This window comes from Vespula pensylvanica, chromosome 15, assembly GCF_014466175.1.
Source record: "Vespula pensylvanica isolate Volc-1 chromosome 15, ASM1446617v1, whole genome shotgun sequence".
In the NCBI taxonomy this organism is placed as follows: Eukaryota; Metazoa; Arthropoda; class Insecta; order Hymenoptera; family Vespidae; genus Vespula; species Vespula pensylvanica.
The window spans coordinates 36690-62074 of record NC_057699.1 but is presented as its reverse complement, the minus strand read 5'-3'; the positions used below and the strand labels follow the sequence as shown (position 1 = coordinate 62074).

Sequence of the window (25385 nt, the reverse complement as noted above, 5' to 3'; positions counted from 1 at the left end):
AATTAATTACAATTAATATTTTTTAAGGTTTCTTTTTGTAAGTCTAAGTTATATTTAAGAATACCATAATAATACTATTAGATGTAAATGATACTACAATTTTCATACCATATAATCCTTTTGTAAAAAATTTGTTCATAAAGAGTCATACCTACTTTTATATTGGTCGATAGCAAAAAATATTGCTTGAAAACTTTTTTCTTGTAAACAAATACGTATTATTTAACTTAATAAACATTTCTTTTTCTTTATTACGCAGTAGTAAAAAATATTGATTCAGAGAAAGTTTTTCGTTATATTTATCCTTTTTTTTTTTTTTTTATTATTATTAAGAAAAAATGATTAAGAAAAAATGAATTTTTCAATCAATCTTTTTTAATTCGAAATATTTTTTTCTTTTTAACTACTATATGACATAATCCATATTACATAGATTAACAAACGCTTCTGTTTCATTGTTATTCATAGCTAGCTCCCTAGCAAGGAATATGTAGTAAAAAGAAATAAATTTTTTTGTTGATATTCTCTCATAATAAAAATATCTTGTGGACGTTAATTAAACAATAAAACACATTAGTACACGTTAATAAACAATAAAATATTTTTGTTCCCGTCTGTCAAACATCAATCAAAAAAGTTGCTTATGCAAAGAATTTTCGATTTCTCTTTTGTCGTAATAAAAATTATATCATGCGCAAATTAATCAGGATGAGAAGTATCTATTTTATTATTATTATTAAACTTCAACTAACATTGTTCCTTCCTATGAATAATTACATTTATAAGAAAATCGTTTCGAAGAATCCTTCATCAAAATCATATTTTTCATCTATTATGATCCAATGGAATGTCAAATATTTAATTCGATAATCAAAATATTTATTTCGAAATTGTCAGGTGTTATTATTTGTTGTCAGATGTTATGCTTTAACAGTTTGAATTTTTGGTTATAGTCCATCGGCGGTTATATGATGCTTTGGTATAAAAATAAATTTAAAAAAAGGATAGAAAAGAAACATACATATCTATATATGTTATGCGTGAAGAGCACACTTTAAATTATATGGTAACGGTCAGGGTCAACGGAATTATACTATCTAAGATTATCAACGGCTTCCAGAACTTTTGTAGTGCTTCTTGGGAATACTATAAATCAACGTGTTGGATTTAAAAGCAAGGCATTTCCTCTTCAAACATCATTCTTGTTTTCAAGTGATTCGTAAAGATCCATACCGTGTTCATTATATGATCAAGATTAACAAGAAAGAAGAAGAAGGAGACCAGATTTATTAATGGCAGTGACAACGAACTTTGACGATACTAATACAGCACTGTTTTATAAAGGTTTATTCGAATGGTGGAACGAGGAAACAGAATACCTTTTTCAAAGGATCCAAAGGTGGGCAACTTTAACTAGAGGATATGATCGATTGAGGTCGGAAAGGTTATCGAAGGGCCGTTTGACAATGCACGCGGAAAGTGGATCAAAGTGGAATTTTTCCTCGAACAAGCAAATATTTCTTCGAACAAAAGAATATTTTATCGAGGAATCTTCTTGGAGTCCGTCTTTTTACATCCTTAAAAGAAATCAACGTAGATCTCGTCAAGAAGAGAAAATAAAGATCAATCGTAATGCTGACAATGTTCTTGGATATCGAACTAATGATAATTTGGATAGCACTTGTTTAGAAAATTATAGATATGATAATAGTATTTATTTCAAGACCATCGGTGAAATTAGAAATGACAAGAAAAATCTTAGGGCGATTAACGATGATTTTAAAAAAGAAAATCTGTTAATCGATGTTGAAGTAGAAGAAAAAGAAGAAGAAGAAGAAGCAGAAGAGGGAGAAGAAGAAGCAGAAGAGGAAGAAGAAGAAGCGGAAGAAAAAGAAGAAAAAGAAGAAAAAGAAGAAGAAGAGGAAGAAAAAGAAGAAGAAGAGGAAGAAGAAGAAGAAGAAGAAGTTAAAGATGAGGGTAAAGATTATGAGACCACGCTCGTTTATGATTCTATCGGCGATAGATTTTATCTCGACAATGATGTTTCCAAAGATACATTTAATTCTAATCAAAACGATGTTGGTGTTTGGCCGATCATTGATTTGGCAAATCTCGATTTGAATTTGAAAATACCTAACCCGATGTATCGTAAAAACGAAATTAAATGGATGATCGAGACTAATAATAATAATATGGAAATAATAGGAAATAATATCGAGAATAGAAACGATTATGAAAATAAAAGGTTTAATTATGGATTGAAGAATGAGTTTAGAAAGAATCAAAATGAAACTAAGGGAGGTTTAATTTCAAAATGATTATACCTGTAGTCACGATCAAAAGATTTATTGTTTGCTAAGATAATAATGTTAGCTCAGAAAGACTTTTAAATTATACGAGAAATATAAATTCCACGTTTATGTCACCGCGTCATCGTTATTCCATCAATTTAAAATAAGTAATTATTCAATATAATTAAAAATAGAAGAAATTACGAATACGATGTTCCAAATTGTTTGTTATAATATTCATGACATATACTTATAAAATATTTAAGGTATGTTCTTCAGAAATATTGGAACTAGGATGAATTAATTAGCAGTGTAGCGCGAACTTTCTTGTTAATCATTTTTAGGGATTAAATGAGAATGCATGTAATACGTACTTCCATATGTACCATCAGTTACCTTCATATTATCCGTCTTATTATTATCTTCCTCCTTCTGTTTGTGCGCTTATGCGCATATGTATGCGCCAGTGAAGAAGGCGGGAATGCATGCTCGATGTGTGTGTGTGTGTAATTGTCTCTTTTAAAAATAAAAAAGGTATTCTTTTGCTTGTTTTCCTCTCATCAAACCATAACAGACAATTGGATAATACGATGAGCTGTATAATTTAATTACCTATTTAGCTACATCATTTAATTACTCGTTTAGTTCTTTTACAGACCGATGTACTACGTCACTGATTTAGTTCTTTCATACGAACGACTATATTTTCCTAAAAACTTGCTCCCTATTGGAGAACTTAAAAGAATGATCTAATTATACTTGTAATTATCTAATAAATCTTAATGTATTTTTTAAACTAGTTAGTTCCGAGGAGAATATTATATTTCTCTAGTCGTTTATTTCTTATTACGTATAACTAAGTGATTTTATTATATTTCTAGTAATATAATATTTGGGATTGTATTATCCGAATGATTTAATTTCTTATAATACTTATATAATATTTCTCTCAACATTTACTTCTAATTATTACTTAATAATAGTCGACATTTATTATACTTTTTTTAGATATCATTATCTGATCAACCGATCAACATCGCTCAAAGCATAAGTTATAAAAGGTGTATAAAAATAGCTTTTTCTTCTAAATATAATCTTTTAAATTCTATGTTCTAGGCAATGTCAACGTTTTCTTCACTATTAAAAAATGGATAAATATAAATAAATAAATATTAAAAAAAGAAACAAAAAATTCCCTTCTTGAAAAAAAGATAAACAAGATTCTTAAGAAATAAAATGATCGATTAGAGAGAATCAAAATGAGATAAAGAATCAAAAAAAAAAAAAAAATAATAATAATAAAAAAATAAAAACAAAAAAGATTTCCTGTAACGGTAGTATTGATTCAAAATTGTTGAAATTACCAAGGATGATATGCTCTTTAAGATGTAAAAAGTGGGGGAAGGGGAACCTAACAGCACATACATCAATATCAGGGATATGGAGAGGTGATGTGAAGAGAAACAGAGAAAAAAAACCGGGATTTGATACTCGAATCGATCGTAGTCGTTAAGAAAGGGTACAAGCTATTCGACGAGAGTTAAATGTCGACTTAAAATTTTAAGTAAATAATTAAAATTCTTAGAAAGTGTAGTAAAAAATTAATTGAACATTTTTAACATTATCAGAAGAATTTAAAGTATTTTTAATAAAAGTAAAATACCAAAAAGATCAAAATGTTTTAACGATTTTTTTAAATATCAACGTTTAGATCGTTTAATTGGAACAATTATAAAGTACTCGGAAAGAGTGATTTAAAAATGTTTGATCATTTTAATATGTCCTATTAATATTATCATTATTGATATTATCTTTTAAATAATGAATTTTATGTTGAAATATGATTTATATAAAGTTTATTATTTATTAAGGGTTTTCAGGAAAATTAATAAGACAGGTCAATCGAATTATATTTATTTATATAAGTACATAGGTACATATTTATAATTTTTGTTCGTACGTAACTGTTATGGTACTAAGTTTTATGATTCAACCATTGGAAGAAATATTAAAAGATTTCATAACAATTAACGTGGAAAAAAAAGCGATTGATATATCATTAACTGTTTGTTATGTAGCAACATATATATTTCTTTGTACTATCCGAAATCTTGTGTCGAAATACCTGATAAATAATAACAATGTATTATTTTCAAAGAAAAAACAAAGAAAGAGATGAAATAAAGTGTTAAGTTAATATTTCGTTTAATACCCAATACATAGCTTTCGCAACGATCCTCGCATTTAGTTAAATTGGAAGATTCAGCGTATATTTATCTAGTATCCTTAAACCGAATATTCGCACAAGTATTAAACGAAAATATGAAAGCTTATTATGAAGATTCAGTGAAGAAGGTACATATCGATGCTTGGCAATCTGTTGTAAGTAATTTTTAATTTTTTTGTTGTTCAGTGACGAGTAATAATAATGATAATAAAATTTGAAAAAAATTTTGCTATAAATTTCTACTTTGTTCACATTATAGTTTCATCTTTGCGGAATCAATGATTAAACAGATAGGTTTTTCGTGAATCCACCCCATATTCCCATGTCATGTCCCAAAAAATCAGGAACTGCTGGCCCTAATGATATATACATCAAGGTATTATTAAGGAAATTTAGTAAAATATTTATAATAATAAAAAACTAGCTTGGAATGGTACTATTTAAAAGTCTCCTATTTTAATTACAGGATTGTTACAAAAGTGTATTTCATTTGATCAATTGAAATATAATATTACAGGCTACAAGTTTTCTTACATCCGATCCTGTAATATTTTTATTAATAATAATTTACTTAATTAAAATTATTAATAGATGGAGACAGAATTATTTTCGCTAGTCCGTCATAAGTTTATTATATTTAGTTTACAATTAACTTAGAGATAAATTTATATATTTTTTCTTATATATACTTACATGAATGTAATTTTTTTTAGACGCTAGATGGATTTTTCAAATATGTATAAGTATGTGTCAATATATATATATATATATATATATATATATATAAAATTAAAAAGAAAGTATTAAAAAAGAAAGCAAAAATATTACGAAAGTATTCCAAATATAAGTGTATATCCACCTCATATTTATATCTATGTGTGATAGATATAAACTCGACTTTTGAAAACTTACTTGCTTTTTCTCTAATTTTTTAAAAATATTGGAGTATTTTTAATTGCGATTAATTAAAACTAAATGAGAAGAAAAAATAGTATTAATCATTATAATCAAATATTATAAACGGTAACGTCACAAATATCTGCCATAGAATTTGATATTAATTTCATTACCTTAAAAATTTTTAATAAAAATGCGAATTAATTTAATATTTCGTTTTCTCAAATCAAAGTTTTACAACACAAATATATAAGCACATTCGAATAAATTTATTAAAAATTGGGATAAAATTTATTCAATCATACATTAAAATATATCTATTATTATTTATATATAAAATATATTCATATATATATATATAAATTATATTTATAAAAATCAACAATTTCTAAATTGAAAATTTCATTTGTACGCAATGTTTAATTATGTATAATTTAATTTTTAAATAACATAATAATCATATTAGTAATGTTATTCATTCGTTAAATATAATACCTTTAGTTATATTATTCTAATAATTAGTCATAATAAGGTACACATCAAATATATATAAAAAATCCTTAATCTTTGATATTTGTAATAATTCAAGTTAATTTCCATAAAATAATGATATCCATAATAGATTGTACGAGAATTTGGAAATAATCTTGATAAAGCAAAAAATAACAACATTCTACAATTTTTTATGCAAACTATTATAATAGTTGTATCTGTCAAAGCTTTTACGGCTCAAGGATAACTAATTTATATACTTTAGATACATTTATTATGCTCAAATTCTTCTGATTGCAATCATGTTTGTTATTATATTTTATTACAGACAATTTTTAAGCGAAGAAGAAAGATAAGTTATATGCGAAGCCTGTGAGATGCCAATAAAATTAAATAATTGTAAATTTAAGATATTTGAATATGTAGAAAGTAGAATATTCGGCTTTTACAACACCAAATCTTTTTATAATAGTTGGCGCATCTATGGTTGCAAAAATTATAGGTATATTTATTTAAATTTATTTCTCTTTTTAACTATACATTAACTTTTGAAAATCTAATATATCTATGTCAATTATTAGATGTTCCAGGAGGTTTGGCAAAAATGTTCAAAATGCCAGCTTGTAATATATTACTCTTAGGATCTCAGAGAAGAGAATGCTTTCTGGTTTATCACAAATAGCAAGTCTACCTTACACAGGATTTATATATTATTTTAATAGATATGAAATTATCTAAGAAACACTATTTGCGAGTTTATAGAAAATGTTTACAATTAAGTATTTGTACGACAGTAGTATCATATACGTTGGCAATCAAACTATTTCAGGATTTACGAAGAAAAGTAGTTAAATTTGTCGCAGCCAAAGCTGCTTGTCACGAAAGTATTGAAGGTCATATTGGACAATTACTCCATGATGAAATAGAAAAAAAATTAGATGAATTACAAGAACTACCTCTTGTCAAATTGGTAAAATCTTTAATAAAATTGACTCAAGTAGAAAGGAACGTGATGGCAAATACGTTCGCAAAATGTAGGAACCATACAATAGATATAAAGAACGATGCTTACCAAAAAGACCTCCAATATTCAAAGGAAACAATTGGAAAGGCAGGAATAGGACATATCAGACTACCATAAATTGATGAAAAAACAAAAGTTTGAATTTCAGACGTTATAAAAAATTTATGAAAACAGCAGCAATGGGGTGAAACTATAAGTGTTGTGAAACGAGTTTCAGGAATGGATACAAGTATAGCATTTACACCATTGCAGGTAAAATATTTTCAAAACATTTATTATAATCATTTATTATACTATATCATCTATCATAGGATCTGAGAATTGTTAATTCACAAAGTGCAGAGAAAAAAGTAAATGAAGCCAATGCCGAATACTCCTGATTTCTTAAAAGTTCAAAACACCAATTTGTTTTCATATTATCTATGAGATTTTTCTCCCAACGCTATTTTATTATCCTATTTTACTATCCCCTGTAGGAGTTCATTTCATATTATTTGTATGAAAATAATATAATATATAAGTAGTATTCATTAATTATTTTTAAGAAAATATTTGACAAAATTTTATTTTTTGCCATAAATTTATATACTAGTTTTTATATATGTCGATTATTTTTATTATTTTCTATACATTTATCGCGAAACAAATGCGAAACACGTTCCTAGCACGAATCACTGCGAAAGGCACGCTTAAAAAAAGATATACATATGAGAGACTGAAAGTATGAGTACAGTCTTAATCTACTTACTCACACTTTCTAACCTACTTACTTTACGTACCACAAAATCAATTGTATGACGCGTAGAGTGGAATAACAAGCTTATACACCAATAAGATAGACGCTTGGTAGGAGCGCGTTTCCTGCTTGATTTGTAATTCATATTTTGTACATACCTGTCATGAAGTCACATACGTTTCAATTAAAAGGTGATGAACAGGTGATGAGCCAAATCAGGTAACGATGACGTGCGTTTGAATTTTTTGAATTAAATTTTTAGAACAGTTATGATTATATTCATTTATATATTTAAAAGTTATTACGTCTTGAAAGTGAATGAAGATAGAGAAGAAATTTGATACATTTTAAAATTTTATTACAAAAAACAAAAAAATTCGACCCAAGATGTGAAACAAGTTTGTGATGTTTATTGATTAATGCAGTATCAATAAGTGTGGTACATTGCTGGTTCAAGCGTTTTCAATATGGAAGTTATGATATAAATAATGCATATGATGTCGCTAAAGAACTAAACAACCACAAAACTAAACAGTGATATCAAAGGTGCTGATATTAAAGTAAATCAATTTTATACAATACAATTTTCTTTCTTCAATTGTTTATACAAATGGTGTAGCAAAAAATACTCTGATCAAATTGGATTATAGTAACAAACATAGATATAAAATTTATTTATTGATCAATAGATATTAAATTAAATTTATTATGTAACACAAATTTATTTAGCGGCGCGAGTGCTCTGTTACAGAACCTGATGTGATCGTTTTTATCGCCTTTGTATACATCCGTTATTGTATATTGTACCATTACATTAAATATATTTCTTATTTGTAATGTTCTAATTGTTACAATGTTAAATATTTGAATACCACACTCTATTAGTAATATCATAAATCTATTGACAAAAATAGTCTAAGATAAGGGAAATAATTTTACAAGAAATACTTTGGAAATGCCTTTAAGACAAACTTTTATATTGATATATATGTATGTTGTATAAGTATGTAGATTTTATATATTTTTAATAGAGATAGTGGGTAATTTCTTCTTTATTCTTTTAAATCATAACAAAATTTAAATGTTGCAGACATTTTCTATATTCATTTATATTTATACTTTTTCTTAGATGATAAAAATTGAATAAACAAGCGAAATAATAAGTCAATTAATAAGTAATACTTAGAATTTCAAAAGTACATTCAAAATATGTATATTGCGAGGTTTAAGAAGTTTTATAGAAATTATCAGTGGTATTATTTTTGTAATAATGTTATCGCCTCAACTGATAGCTGCAATGTTATTATGTATGCCAAAGATTATATTGGTAGGTATCCTATTAGAAAAAAGCATGTATAAATTCTCTGAATTTTTGAAAAAGCTTTTTATTTGTGTATTAACTATTCTCGAAAATATCACTTTTTAACACGATTTTTTTCAAAGGAAATAAAACATTTTCCACGCCAAGCATGATGGTTTTATCCAGAGACAAGTTTTGATATCATTAAAATGTAAATATTTCGTAATTTATTCAAATTTTTTTCTGTTCATTAATTTTGAAAAGGTAATTGTAGCCAAATATGGATTCACGAATCAATTTTTCTTTTCGTATTTGTCCCATCAAAATAAGTATTTCAAACAATTTTTTTATTTCTGAACTTGAGACATTTCTCCATTTTGCTTGTTTCGAATTAGATTTATATTTATGTAAATTTTTTAAATGATAATGATTTGTTTCCTCACAAATAATTTTGAAAAATTCATTGCCAAATATACAATCGATTGCTTCCTTCGCATTGCAGTTTTTTTGTTATGATGTAGATATGCCAAAAATTCCTTTAAGAAGTTCCAAGTTGAGAAAAGTATCTTTTTCTGTCCATTCTTTAATTATAAGCTCATCAATCCTGATCTCAACAACCGGATCTTCACTTCACTTGAAATATTATATTTTATATTCATTCTTTTTTTTTTGTTTAATAACCACTTAATACAAGAACATTGCTATTATCACTAAATGCATTCTCATCTGAAATATTATTTGGTGTATTCGATAAATTATCAAATAATTATTTATCTTGATTTTCATTTTCTTCATTTCTATGAGATATTTTGCTACTTTTTTAGAAGTAGGGTCTATTTTGTTAAATAATTAAAAAACTTTACAAATTAAAACTAGAATTTGCAGATAACAAAATGTACAATGATAAAACAGTTTATAAGGTACGATGCACGATTGATACAGACCTACCGATGTAATGGCAAAATAGACTGTTTTCTATTTTTTTTAAATTTCAATATATATTTATTTCGTTAATCATTTATCATAAGAATGTAATGTATTGTTGCCTTGGTAACGTAATAAAAAATCAATCTATTTTTTAATTTTTTGAATCGTTGATACGTACTTGTGAAAAAACATTAAAATGAGATGTTTCGTAACGTGGCCACAAAGTTCAGTTTACTATATACAAGATATCTTGTAACACATACGTAATGTGTTAAAATATAAATCCATCAAAATTGTAGTAGTAAAATTATTATCCATTTATTATCCAAGTAATTTTATTCAAGTAAAATTACCATCCAAGAAAGTAAATCTTTTACCATTGGAAAATTTTATAGGTAGCCAGCTCGATGCATTTGAAAAGGGGTAACTCAAAAGAAATCAGTCATAAAAAAACTGAAATCAGTATTTTTCTTTCTGTAAAAGCAGTCACCAATCAGATTATAAATTCATGATTAGTTTTTAAATCTGTAGTTTGTATTCAGAAGACTCGGCAATTAAGTATTAAGTCCATATTCTGTGATCTATAAAATCAGAAACCAAGTAATAAGTCTGTATTTCACTTTTCGTAAGACCAATAATCAGTTAATAAGTCTGTATCTTGTATTTGATTAAAACGGTAATAAATTTGTAGGGCTTTATCCAAAAATCGGTGAGCCTTTGATGAGTTGAACAGTTTATATTTTCTTACAACCCTTACTGAATGTTGTTCCACTAGATTTAGATGAGAAGCCATTTTTATATGCCACTTGTAAGGAAGATAAACAATTTGGAATCTATTCTAATACTGTGTCTATTGCCTTATAACTTTCTCAGTCTATTAATCTATTAGATATCCTCCAATTTTATTCTATCGATTTATATCTCCTTGAGCAGTTACTTGATTTCAATTCCACGTTTCTTAAGATCAAGATCTAAGATCAATCCTTAGTAAAGGTTTTACAGCTTGACCAAAAATTGACCATTCTTGAATTACACCACAGAATGTAACAGTATATTCGTAAATAAGTTTTTTATTATTGTAATAAAAGCTCATTAATGTTGAAATACGAGATGAGTGTAATAATATGTACTAGGTATCTATAAATTCAGTATGTCGAAATATGATGAAGTTTAAAGACTATGTAAAAATATTACCTAAATATATTGACAGTCGATGATTATCATATAGTATAATTGGTATGCTTCTCTAATTAGTGATAGCGATAGAAGTGGAATTACAGTAACCCATTTTAATATTCGACACCACTAAATCATATTCAAATATGATTGCCCTGTACACTTGCTTATAGTTGATTCATAGAATTCAAGATCTTGTCAAGTAATACACTTTTCCTAATTTTCAGAAACAGGTTTTATTTATTTAATTAACATAATTATCCTTACACATGATATAAGATAAACAAAATAATGCTGAATTATATATTGTTGCAAAAATATTCAGATATCTAATAGAATAATATTTTTATACACTTGATTAATACTAGAACTACGGACAGTTAAGATGAAACTATATCTACCAAAATCAGTCAAAATGACTTGATTTTAAAATATTAATAAAAATTTAATATAAAAATTCTTTAAAAATATTAATAATAGAAAATTTTGATATTTATTGATTTATCACTTTCTTACAAAAGAAATTCCATGCTACGTAGTACTGTGATATTATTAACCTATTTTGGCAATGATCCCTAAGTGACGATTGGCACATTTTATTACTTACACATCAATAAGAACAATAAGTATAATAAAAAATATATGCTTCGTTAACAACAATATTAAAATAAATTTCCATCTTAAAGTTAAATTATTATGTTTAGTCATTATAAAGTTTGGTTATACTGTATATATAATGTTGCGTGTTTGATTCCTTTGGTTGATAATACGATCAAAATAACTTCTATTTTCTTTTGATGCCAATTCTTTCAGCTAGTTGAATATATTTTTCTATCTTCTCTCCTATTTTCTTTTGTATGTTTGCTATATTTGCTATAACAATTTCGATTAGTTGTATTTTCTTTTGTTTATAGATCAGTGTGACGTCTTTATTTGTAATGTTGTTTTTCGCGTAATGTTGTTTTTGCGGTGCTAACGCTTCTATTTCAGTAAGTTTTGTATTCATCGTTTTTTACAACATTCACAACAAATTGAAAAACTTAATTGATTGCGAGACATCAGATAATCACAAATGATCTTCCTACCATTAAACAAGCCATTAAACTAAAAGATTTTAAATTCATTAGCAGCAGAAGGAGTAGCATTTAATTGCTGATATAGAAGAACAAGGAGTTAGAGAAAGCTACGGGCCTAAACATCTTTATTTCGAAGAAGGATAATAGGTCAATGTAATTATCTGTGGACTAACACGAAGTTAAATGGCATTACAAAGAAATATTCTTATCCATTTATTTTTTATTAAATAAATTTGTTATTGTTAATACACGATTAAAAGAAATACCAAATTATTAAAAAATTAATTATAATAAATTATTTATTAATGTTGATTCACGATATAAAAATTAAAAAGAAAAATAATTATAAGAAATTATGTATTATTACCAGTTTATGATTAAAAATAAAACTAATTATATTTTCGTATTATTGACGTGACAAATATATTCTAATTTAGGAGACATGAATTTTTAAAGATTTTGTCATGAACAGTTAACAAGAGTTATAAAACTATATAATGGTGTTATATATAGTAACAGTTGCTTTTCATTAAATTATATCTCTTTAAAGGGTATATAACGCGGGTACGTATTTATTTTATAATACGTATTTTATATTTTTCTATACGTATTTTATAATACGTTTTTATTTTATAAATACGTTATAATAAATTTTTCCATGGGAGACACGTTGTTAAAAATATTTTGTTTATATTAAACATTTTTCAAAAAAAATTAAAAATTCAATTGAATATGATACTTAAAATACGGTATAGCGCATAATCATCTTACCTTGAAAACATTTCTGCAAGAGTATCTTATTTCTTTCATTTTTATCTTTTTAACAGATAAGATTTTGCTTAGTGAATATAACAGTACGTGTATAAAATTCTTTCCTTTCTTCCCTCTTTCAATCGTGTATAAAATTGTCAGTAAAGAGAACTCGTGTCGTCAGTTAAATTAGGTTCGTTTATGAAGTATTATACGTCAAATGGTTAATCGAAAATAGAATTTGAATGGGAAGATCGTTTTCTACAAATTTTGACTCATGCATCATATAGCAACTAGTTAATGATCGGATCGATACTGATACTATTGATGACATCCATTCAATTCAATACCAAAGCAGTCAATGAAAAGTATCGTTATATATTAAAGTTGTATTTGGTATCAATTTTCGATATTGAGATACTTGGATAAATCGATATTTGATCAAAAAGTGTTTATATCGAATCAATTTCTGTTGATACCTAATGAAAGTATTGATACTCCTTTGATACTTTTGTTTATGTATCAATACAAAAACAAACGAAGAGCAACTCTGTGGACTAATGGACGAAAGTCTGAAAGACGAAAGATAAAAAGATAAATTATGTTTATATTTTCATAGAAGAACGGATATCAATAGATCCATAGAAGTATCAAACGGGTAATAATATTTGTGATATTAAGTATCGATAGTATCAATTTGTTATCGAAGTAATCGCTAGCGACAGTAATCGATCGATTAATTTTTAAACCACTCTTGGATGTTAAATAACAGAAACGCGATTAATCGACCGAATATCACAAATAAAGATTTGATATTTTCATTTACTCGGATAGTGCGATGAATATAAGTGGAAATCAGAATATGCTACGAGGTTTCTCGATTCTTCCTACTTGTACCAAAACAGATAATGAAGGAAGGAGGGAAGAAAGGAAAGAATAAGTGGATGAATGAACATTAATAGGAAGAGATATAGTGTATGTCTAAATCGTCTAGTAAACCTCATTTTAACGAAGACAATCACGATGACATATAACAGAATTTATAGAGTTACGAATAAACTGTGTGGTTGATGATAACAAGCGTAGTCTTGTATTATCAAGAAAATAATTGCGAATCACTTTTTTTGTTCATCACTTTTCTTTCGAAGCGTGTGTGACTTCAGCACTAATATAGACGTAATGTAAATTACAAGGGCAAACGGAGGATACTGTCCATGTGCCTATCGTATCGATGTGGTATAAGCTTGTATAGATTATATCTTTCTTACGCGTAAGAACAATTAATATGGCTTAAAATAGGTAGTGTTAATAGGCTGAGAACTAACATTTTTTAGTTCGTCATATTTGTATCTTTCTTTCATAACGCATTTCTTGCATTTCGCATTAATCCGTACTAGATATGATATCGGTACGCATATATTTTGTATATTAATGTTTTGTAAAAAATAATCAATGAATACATATATATATATATATATATATATATATATATATATATATTACATTATTATCATATAAATTAAAACATGAAACGTATTTGTCGACGGCTAGTCACACGTCGAAATTATCAAGGATACGATTTATTGAGAGTTATAAATCTAAATGGTTGTCCACGTGCTACACATTTCTTATAAAATATTTACTTCTCTAATGTATAAATATAAAAGGAATTACATATTTGTCTATATAAAAGTTTTAATCTTATAAATAAATTAGTCTCGAAAAAATACTTTTTTTTTAATATGATTTTTTTCAAAGAAAGTGCTTTCTCAATAATTCGGAAAAACTTGGTCTTAGCTTATCTTTGTCTTTATAATAAGACCTTGTTCGTCAAAATCGATCAAGAGTTCTAATTGTTGGCATAAACCATTATAAAACTCTTATAATTCCTATAATATTAATTATAAAAATCCTAATAACTTGTTAATAGCTCCCATTCATCCTTATTTTAGAATAACGCGATAGTCTCCAAATCTATAGAAACGTAATGTGTTTATTCCAATATGTACACGTAGCATAAAACATTCTATAGAGAATGGTATAGAATGTTTAAATTAATAAATAGTTTTGGAAAATACATCTTAACACTAGCGCTGCTCTTTTCGTCGTATTATGTTTACGAGAAATACTGCGCTAACGACTTCCAATACTTACTCACCTGTGAATTAACAAAATATTTTTATGCTTTTGGAATTGAAAAAATGTTTATAACCAGCAATTTTTAAAATAAAGTATTTATTTTAATCTAATAAATATAATTTTCAAAAGTATCTTTATATTATTGAGTCTTAAACATAAAGTCTTTAATTAGCGTATATATTATTTCCTACATCTTCAAATGTGAATGTGCGTGCATGGTAATGGGAACGCGCGTTAATAAATTGATCTAAGAAATTTGCAAACGATTGACGATTGTAGGTTTGCTTGAGAAATTAAAACATTTTTCCTGCACTCTCCGCAAAAAGTACGAGATATTTTGTTAAATATCTTGGAAAATTCTATGTGAATAAAACAATATTTCAGGTAAATGTTACTATATTTTATATAAAATATGCTGTCCCTCGTTATGTAACATGAACTTCATAACATAAATTTCATTATGCAACTGACAAAGTAAGGATGAACAAGTTGTAATTGGAATGAGCGTCTTGAACAAGGGAAGTGTGTGGTAAGTTTGGATCGATGTACCCAATTAGCAAGTCTGATGCACTTATATATAGAAGAAATGAATCTATGAACTCGGAGAAGCAGATAAGAAAACAAACAGTTTGAACCTCTTGAGTAAACACAATTACGGAAATGTTTAGTTCATATTATTTTCCAACAGATTATACGAAATGTAGATTCCTATTTAGAAGATAAAAAGATTGAGCTTGAAATGGCATTGAAATCTTCCACTAAATAAAAAACAAATTCGATTGTTATGTCTTAGATTCGTAAAAAATATCCTGCCTAAAAAAGATGATTTTTCATAATGAGAAAATATCTTCTATTATCGAGAAACACTTTTGTATATTTCACTTTTCGTGTATAGAAATGTAGAATTAGAAAGTTACTTTTCAAATATCGATATTAGATTTTGATATTTTTTTTGAGATTTATATTTGGTAACTCGAACATTCGAAAAATGATAAACGGAGAAATGAGGAAAGGATTTCGACGAATTGTAGGTTTTATCGTGGGGGAAGGAGTAATGAAATTATCGAAATTATAGAAAGAAATTATAGAAGATCGGAGTGAGGCAGTCTATATCATGTTTGTGTAAATGCGATTTTCCAGGATGTAGGTTTTTTACTATTGTAATAATAATGCCAATGATTATGAGAAGGATTATAACAGTAATTATAACAATAATGATAACATGATATCATATAATAATAATATAATGGTAATAATGCTATTTCTCTCTCACAAACTGATAACATTTGTCCGAACAATTTTTTCCAGCAAAGCAATATTTTCGAAATAAACATTTGTAACGTTTCATTTTGGACACGCGGTATATCATAAATTTGCCTATAATACATAGATAGCTGCCGTGATCACCCATGACCAACAATTGTTTTTTCACGCAGGATCATGTTATTCACCTACGGTATAACGCTAAAATATTTATAAATGAATCGAATTCCACCGAATAAAAACTTATTAATAACGCAAATATATAACTAGATAGTAGTGTAATGTAAATAATGTATTCGATAATTAATTATTGTTAGTAATAATTTTCGTTTCTGTTAACAAATAAAGTAATGAAACTATAAATAGAGAAAATTGATATTAATGTATTTTTAATAATTATCTATAAATTATTATTTTAAATATTAAGGATCAATTCACTCATTTTTGTACCTTTAATAATTAATAAACTTAAGATTTGTCAAAAATGAAATTGTCTATTAATCCGAATCTATTAGTGCGAAAACAATATTCAATAACAATACATTGTTACTATTTTTTGTGATTTTTTGAGCATTCGTACTGAAATCTCTTACCTAGCGAAAGGGTTGACTGAGTAAGGAGTTGTTAGTATCTAGCATTATGATATAATTACACTATTGAAAAAAGTATAATCTTATTTGATCATAAGATGTGCACACATAATAATAATAAAACCATAAGAAATACATAATAATGAATTTAATTGTCGTCGCCTATACATGTAATATACGAAAATCTCGTTGTAGAATCAATAACATATTCAGCAATCATTCGTGGAAATAAACCGAAATATCTCGAAGATTTTATTCTGCCTCTTTTTCTCTCGATTATATTCGGATATTATTCATGTATATGTTGCGCATATAAATGTATTGTTTTTATTCCAATTTAAAAGTAGCAAGCAGGATCTTCAAAAGAATGGTAAAAAATGTTTGGATTTTTATATATTTTCTTAAATGCAATTATGTAAATGTGTGCGTGCATGTGTAATGTAAATGTTGACTTCTAATTTTAATAAAAAAGAAAAAATTTCTTCGTAAATGAAATCATACTGTGTAGTATAAGTATGCAGAACGAAATGTATAACGAGGTGAGTTTTGATTAAGTGAAACTTTTCAAAAATTTAGAATTAAACAATATTTTTACAGGTGTACAATTCGTCAATTGTTTGATTAAATATGTTGATAAAAATAAAAAAAATTTTTTTTTGCGTTATCAATAAGTTATAAAGAATATTATAAGTGAAAGATTAATTTTAAGATATAAATGAAATACTACCTTTGCTTGACATAAATTATATGAGAAATATCGGAAAAGAATCATACAAGTTATCTAAGTAGCGGTGAAGATAGAAGAGAGTAGAGATGGCGTGGCTAAAAGAACCTATAATACAACGTTATCCTTTGCAGCTCTTCACGGCGGTTAATTGTGAACAGTAAATACTTACATTAGTTCGATTTTACAATCTTATTAATCTCGCTGCTGTCTCTGTTATTCATTGTCATATTGTGTTCTCCTAATTCAACGATGATCGTGGGTGGAAAAGTGCTTCTCATTTCGTAAAAGTTAATCCTTCAAAACATTTCCTTAAAATTAACAAAATATTGGAGGTTCGAGCGCCATTTATTCCTTATATCGAGATAATGAACGATACATTTTTCCTTTTCTTACTTATCTTAGAAACATTTTACTTTAACGAGTTTTTTTATCCGAAAGTTGACTGGATTTTTTACTTTACTTTATCGGAAAATGTGCCTCTTTATTTTAATCGCGTATTTTAGATACTTTGTGGAGAAGAAAACTTCTCTATACGTTTATTATGGTTTCAACAATATAATCGTATACATATATCGCATATATTTTATCTGAATAAATTTTTATAATACTTATAGACGTTAAATTTCCAAGATTTTTTTAATATAATTATTACTTTTGATGTGCCACGTCAGATAAAACGATATCAGAAACGATATTAGAAAATAAAAAAGACATATGTAGTAAGGTGAAGAGCATGGATATTAATTAAATGTTAGATCGTTATATACATATATATTGTATATGTTATATACATAAGTAGTAATGAGAACACATTAAAAAAATATAATTAAAAAGTACATTTTAACATAACATACTTTGTGAATGCACACTCACCCTGTCTTCAAGACTTCCACAAATTTACAGAAGCACTCGAGAGCTTCCGTAATTATTCGTAACTGGCACGCGAGTGTTATTACAGTATACCGTATGGCTCTATATATTAATTTAATATTGATTAAAAATTTATTGTTGAAAGATAAACATGTAATACTAAATTAAATATATTATTACGAAAAATGAAATCGAAAAAAAATAATTTCTCTTTAAATTATATAGAATTTAATAAACATATCAAGAAATTAGATATCATATTTATCCATGTTCATATACGAACGTAAATATATATCGTAGTTCAGGTGGAAGAGTATTCGTTCGAAAAGCGAAAGTTCCTGAGATCGAGTTCCGATCGAGGAATCAACCGATCAGCCAATGTCCTTTTTGGTTTCTTTACAAGCATATTTATCTTGATATGGATGATTATCTTAATATGGATCTTGATTCTCGGATGAAATGGAACGATCTATAATTAATTTCCCTCTTTTCCTATTCCCTCCCTACTTTCTCACCACTACCATCATTCACTATATACTACTCTTTTCCGACATTGTATATTCTCTCCTGTGATGAAAAAAAGTCAGTCACGCCTTTGGCCTTTGGAAAAACCGTAATTATAATAGATAGATGAGTGTAAAAAATTGATTACGTTGAATGATCGAAATTGGATCAATCATTTCATCTTGACTGGAGTAAATAGAGATGGTATTGTTCGAAGATTTTTCGATAGTTCAGATGGCAGAACATTCGCCCGAAAATCTTTGTAAGAATCAGACAATTTTTTTTCCGTTTTTCAACTTCTATGATATATTTTATGAAATTAAACTTTTAAATATTTCAACATTTACTATAATGCATAAATACATATCTTTGTGTGTGTGATGTATGTATGTATGTATGTATGTCGTATGTATGTATGATGTATGTATGTTTGTAGGTATGTATGCATGCATACATATGTGTGTACGCGCGCGCGTGTGTGTATGTATAAATACGCATGTGTATATAAATGCAAGCGTTTGCTGCATAATCGGTTATAATTAGAAGTTCATTGAACGCAGTTTTTTTCATTTGAAAATTGAAGTAATATTTTTTCGTTTTTGGGTGATTTTTCTACATGGTTTTCGTACAATGTTTTTGTGCTAAGTAACATAGGCGATAAATAACCACATTTAAAACGCGTCGACGGAGCACGGAAACGGCAGGCGTATAACCGATACATATCGATATGATCATATTCGAGAAATGGATATTTGAAAACGGATTTTCTTTCTTGATATAGTACGTCCCACTGTATGTATTCAATAAAGATTAAACATTAGTGACACACTTTATAAGTAAATGTAATGTCTCCATATCTAATAATACGATTTATATTATATACATATGCTTTACATTTATTGTATTTTTATTACGTAAAATTATGTACACTTTATAATTTTAATTCAATAAACAACTAGTTTTACATATTCACAATTTGCGTTTCATTTTTTGTTATTGCAAGTATGGATAGGTCGGGAAATCAAATTAGAAAAAAATAATTTTATATAAACGAGCGTCTGTAGATTACTCGAAATCGGTAAAAAATTATACGAATATTTGTAGCAGACTTACATTTCGCAGTTTCCTTGTTTTCAAATATCTTATACTCCGACAAGGGCAAAACAGCATGCAAAACTCAATATTAGATATATTGACATTTGTTTGAATATTCTGTCAACAAAACTAAAACGAAAATCAACAAAAACTAAAATAAGCATATATAAAAAATAAAAAATATATTTTCTATTGAAAAATTTTCTAATCGCTTTATATAAAAAAAACGATTTTCTTTTTTTAACAATCTTTTTTAACTTAAGCTAAACACTTCCTTACTATCAATGCTTATTTGTTGGTGCCATAACTCGCCATGTTACAGGGTATCTACCCATGGGCATTGCGATATTTTTTATTAATATCTCATCCAAGGGACCACACCGCGCACAATGCGTTACCGCTCTTGGTCTGCAACTGCCTCCTATATCATTCCACTATCTGACACCTGTGGATGCGTCTAGTAGTAATTAGGAGCTCTGTTTACATTATTGTATGTTATTAGTTAACAAGTGAAAAAAAAGATATTGGATCAGTCAATAAGTAATGAAAGAATTTTAAGTACATAGAGTGTTAAAAGTCATTAAGTGATTTCAAATATCAATTATTCTTTTTCCAAACTAATTTTAAGGCTAATTTTCTTTTTTTTAGTATGTAAAACTACGAACATAGGAAACTGCCTTTTGTAATTTGAAAATCAAAATTAGCCTAAAAAATGTTGAAAAAGAGTAATTGATTTGAGAAATCATTTAGAACTTTCGGTTCAGCCTACATTAAAAATTCGAACATTACAAATTAAACAATCTATATAGAAATGAATGAGAGGAAAGAGAGGAAATGAATAATATTTCATTTTCAATATAATTTTTCTACAATTAGAAAAACAAAAATGATAAAAATTCTTGTTTATATTTTTAGTGTGTACTATAAAGGTCTTCAAAATATGTATATACATTTATATATATTCATCGAATGGTATTACGTGTACAGACTAACTTGAAAATGAACCGATTGTACACAGAAATTCGTGGAACAGATATGTTACCGTCCGAAATAATCCTATTAGTCAATAGGCTTATTCCTTTTACTTTTTCTTCTTTTAATATCAGGATCGCTTTCCCATATATTGACTATATTCTATTTTTCATAAATATTTCATACTATTTCTAGTATGTATGTATATATTCGTATATTGTATCTATCTTTCTATTGATATTTATGTTAGATTATGACACATATGGAATAAAACCTTGAAAATTATATAATATTAATAATTTATAACCTAGTCTATAAGTAATATATGCGCACATGTACAAATTGATAAAAAAAAATATATCTATATATAAAAACATATGAATATATATATATATATATATATATATATATATATATATTTAATTGTAGTGATATATGAATTTACTGTGAATGAAATGAAATTTTCAGATTTCTTTAATGCAACTGATATTACAAAATAGTTCTTTAACAGAAAAATTTTGGAAAAATATGACAAAACTGGCTAAAAAAATTTTAAAACATAATTTACTCGATTTCAAATTTTTTACGGTAGTTTCCTTTCTATCTTGACCCAATCTTTTTCTCAGCGGGACCATAACAGTCACCTACGGTATAATGCTGCAAAATTTTCAAAATAATTACTGTAAGTAAAATTTGACCAAAAATGAAAACATATCAATAACGGAAATAACTCGATAACAATGCAAAATAAAAAACATAGACAACAATTAATAATTATTATTAATAATTTTCGTTTCTACTAATAAATAGCATAAGTAAACTTTGAATGGAGAAAATTTATATTAATTCATGTACATGTTAATATTATATTCTTGATCAGTTCACTCGTTTTCGCTGGTTTCAAAGTTAACAAACATAATATTTTACAAAAATTAAATTTTCTGATGTTTTATAACAGCATAAAGAAAAGTAAAACTTGCTATCGCAGTCCTTACAATTTTGCAAAAAAAGTACTAGGCTGTGTGTGGAATTTTTTCTCCGTAGTGCACTAGCGATCGTGTTAAGAATTTTTGGACGGCCTGTTTAAGATTTTAATTTAATTCTGTTTTCATCCCAATATTTTTATTGATATTCCATACTCTTAGGTACTCTTAGGTATCTTTAAAAGATCCGCGACTTTCCGCATTGCCTTCTTTTGTAATGAAACATTACTAATTAGTGTATATCGAATGATATACTATATTTATTTCTATGATTCATTTCGTGTCAGATTCAGATTAAGACTAATTGTAAAAAATATTCAACACATATTTCCACGATATAATATCCTCGAACGATGACCTAGGGTTGTGTTTATAAATATATTATATCGTTATGAGCAACCACGTGTTAAACGAAAAGAAACTTTAATTATGAGAACGAGAACAACTTATTTACAATCGATAGACCATTTACGGACTCTTTTCGTATGGAAATAAAAGGATAATTCGAAAGAATCATTATAGAAGACAATAAATCTCAGGCTATAGAAGACAACTGACAACCCGTTGTTATCTGTAAAAATTCTCTGGGTGCTTAGAAACGGGTATCTAGTTCTGAGTTTACTCAGAACCCCTCTAACAATATTTATTATGTACTATTTAATTTTACAGTGCTGATAAAACTATTGCGGGATTCTACAATTGATACATATCCGCGACTGTACAAGAAAAAGCAATATGCACTTTTATTGAAATAATTTTACTTATAAAGTGTAAAATATATGTTATTTGACGCCTTGACAATTGAAACGAATTATTATTTTTATTTATATTTGATAGGCATCCTATTTGCAGAGAAGATGTAGAAAAATTAGAAATATTCGTACTATAATTGTATTCGCATTATGACTGTAGAGATTCCAAATATAGATTCTGCGCATTTCCAATTAATGTGTCCAATGGCTTCTTTTTCTTTTTTTTTTTTTTTTTTTTTTTTGAAATACTGATATTTCTTTTTCCTCCTAGTTGAAGTAATTTTTTAAGGCCAATGAATTGGTTTTAAAAAGTTTTTTCTTCTTGTCAGATTGCTTTTCCTTGCTGGCTTTAAAAATCTTATTTTGAAGATGAAGGTTAAATCTAGGACCCCGCTTTCTCGAATTTTCCAAAAGGCTTTATGAATTAATGAAAGGCTACATGAATTATTCTTGAGGAAACACCCTTTTTTTGGTGAGATTATTTTCCTGCTAAAATATAATAGAAAGTGAAAAGTGAAGCTTAAATGTACTTATAATTGGAAAACTTGAAAAAATAATTTATATCATTCCATAATAATCTTCAGAATATACTTGATTGAGTTAAAACACCTTTGAAGCGTAGGTAGATCAATTTTAGTAGTAATAATACCCGGTAAAATTCTCATGATATTATTATCATATAAAGCATTTTTCCATGTATTAAGATTTCACAGAAATAATACAAAACATAATTTCTATCATTCAAACTTATTCTTGAAAATTTTCAATATTTTAAGTTTTATGATGATACAACTGGAGATTTGTAAACTACTTAAGGGAAAGGAAGAGACTGGTAACATCGAATTCGAGAGTGTTGATATAGTCCTAGGATATATCAAAATGTTTAACTGAATACCAGTAATGTAATCCTATGTCATGCTAAAATCTATAGCTGAATATCAATAATATATTCATAAGTAATTTTAAATTATAATTTTAAATTTAAAAAATTTAATATAATTTTAAATTAATAATATTCTTAAAAAGAGTCCCAACAATGATTGTTAGGAGGCATTAGAACATATCATTTGAAAACAATGAAAATTTCTAGTCTCAAAGTATCCACAAAAACGATGTAGACTAAATATGTAGAAAAGGAAATTTCTTGATTATCTTGCACCTATATTTTTACTTATCTCTATGTCCAATAATAGAAAAACATGTTTCATTTTATCTTTAATTTCATTTATACATATATATAATTATATTAATGGACAATGTTATTAACATTAAACATTAACATACCAATAATACATTTTATTTTTAATATTTATTTTAAGATTATGTATTATAATTCCAGATGAATCGCACCATAAGAAAACTTTGTAATATCATTCTTTGGGTTTAATTCATGCTTTTTTTTTCGAATTAAATCATTCTGTCATTGACAGAAAATTTTTTACTCATGAGAATGCGGTTAAAATTTGGAAGTAGTGTATCAAAAAAGTTTTTATATTTTGTAAATTATCTACTTTCCTTAAATTATTATTTCCATCAGCATATAAATTATTACAAATCTTGTGGCTAACCATAACTGGACATGAAAAATTCTTAATTAACACTTCAACTTCCATATTTCAGATCTATAATGTTACAGTAAAATAAATTATGTTATAAATAACGTTCAATACACTACCTAACTATAGCTTGATGTGACATGGAAGTTACAAAGCTGTGTTATGTAAAAATAGCATTAAAATCATTACAAAAATCGGTGTATTATTAAATGTAGATATTTTTATATTAAATAAATAATATGTTTTGAGTTGTGTGCATTATATAATGTGTATTGTTATATATGACACACACATGCACAAATACAGACATTAAGTCTTGCTTCCTTATTTATATTGGCCATATTATATATATATATACTGATCATTTAATTATAGAAACACAATAAAAGTGCTAAATAAATAAATAAGAGTTTAAGAAATGTTATTTTTATTATATTTATTTTATTATTTACAATTCGAATTAAAAGGAAAATTTTATTAATTTTATATAATCAATGAAGTAATAGAAGTAATAGAAAAGTACGAATATCGTCATCAAAAATTATTCAACTTTATAAATTTATATTGAATTGTATCTGATATCCTACATTAAATGTAAAATAGTACCATCGTATGCAAGTCATTACATCAAATATTGATACGAAATCAGGTATTCTATCTGCCCCAACGAGTAAAAATTTTCAGATATCTTTATCGATCTAGTTTATAATCATCAGCTGTACCTTCGATGTTATAAAAGAAGATTTTATCAATTTTTGCATATAATCGATAAAGTATTCGTTTTGTAAGAAAGAACAGAAATTAAAGTTATTATCTATTTGGAAATATTTCTTGCTCAATATGATTATTGGCATGTATGTGTGCATGTGTATATGTACAATATATATAAAATTCTTATATTTGATGAGAATAATACAAATACAAATAATTTTATTGTAAAGATGGAAGTAAAGTTGTTATTGATATAAATTTAATGTTAATAACATTATATAAATTGAATATAATAATAAGTTTATTAATTAGCTTAGTAATTAGTTA

At 26.6% G+C, this 25385-nt stretch overlaps 1 protein-coding gene, 1 long non-coding RNA gene and 1 pseudogene across 2 annotated transcripts; all 3 read left to right on the top strand.

The window, feature by feature from the left end:
* The first annotated feature begins 1292 nt into the window (after positions 1 to 1292).
* Positions 1293 to 3446, top strand: LOC122634703. Its single transcript, XM_043823908.1, has 2 exons — positions 1293 to 1811; positions 3408 to 3446. The coding sequence occupies exons 1-2, from the start codon at positions 1293 to 1295 to the stop codon at positions 3444 to 3446; spliced, it is 558 nt and encodes a 185-aa protein (XP_043679843.1).
* Positions 3447 to 3601: 155 nt separating this feature from the next.
* On the top strand, positions 3602 to 5150 carry LOC122634607. The gene is made up of 3 exons (XR_006328435.1): positions 3602 to 4673; positions 4778 to 4894; positions 4985 to 5150. It is a non-coding gene; the product is annotated as an uncharacterized LOC122634607 (long non-coding RNA).
* A 61-nt stretch (positions 5151 to 5211) lies between these two features.
* LOC122634702 lies at positions 5212 to 7384 on the top strand (annotated as a pseudogene).
* The last annotated feature ends 18001 nt before the right edge of the window (positions 7385 to 25385 follow it).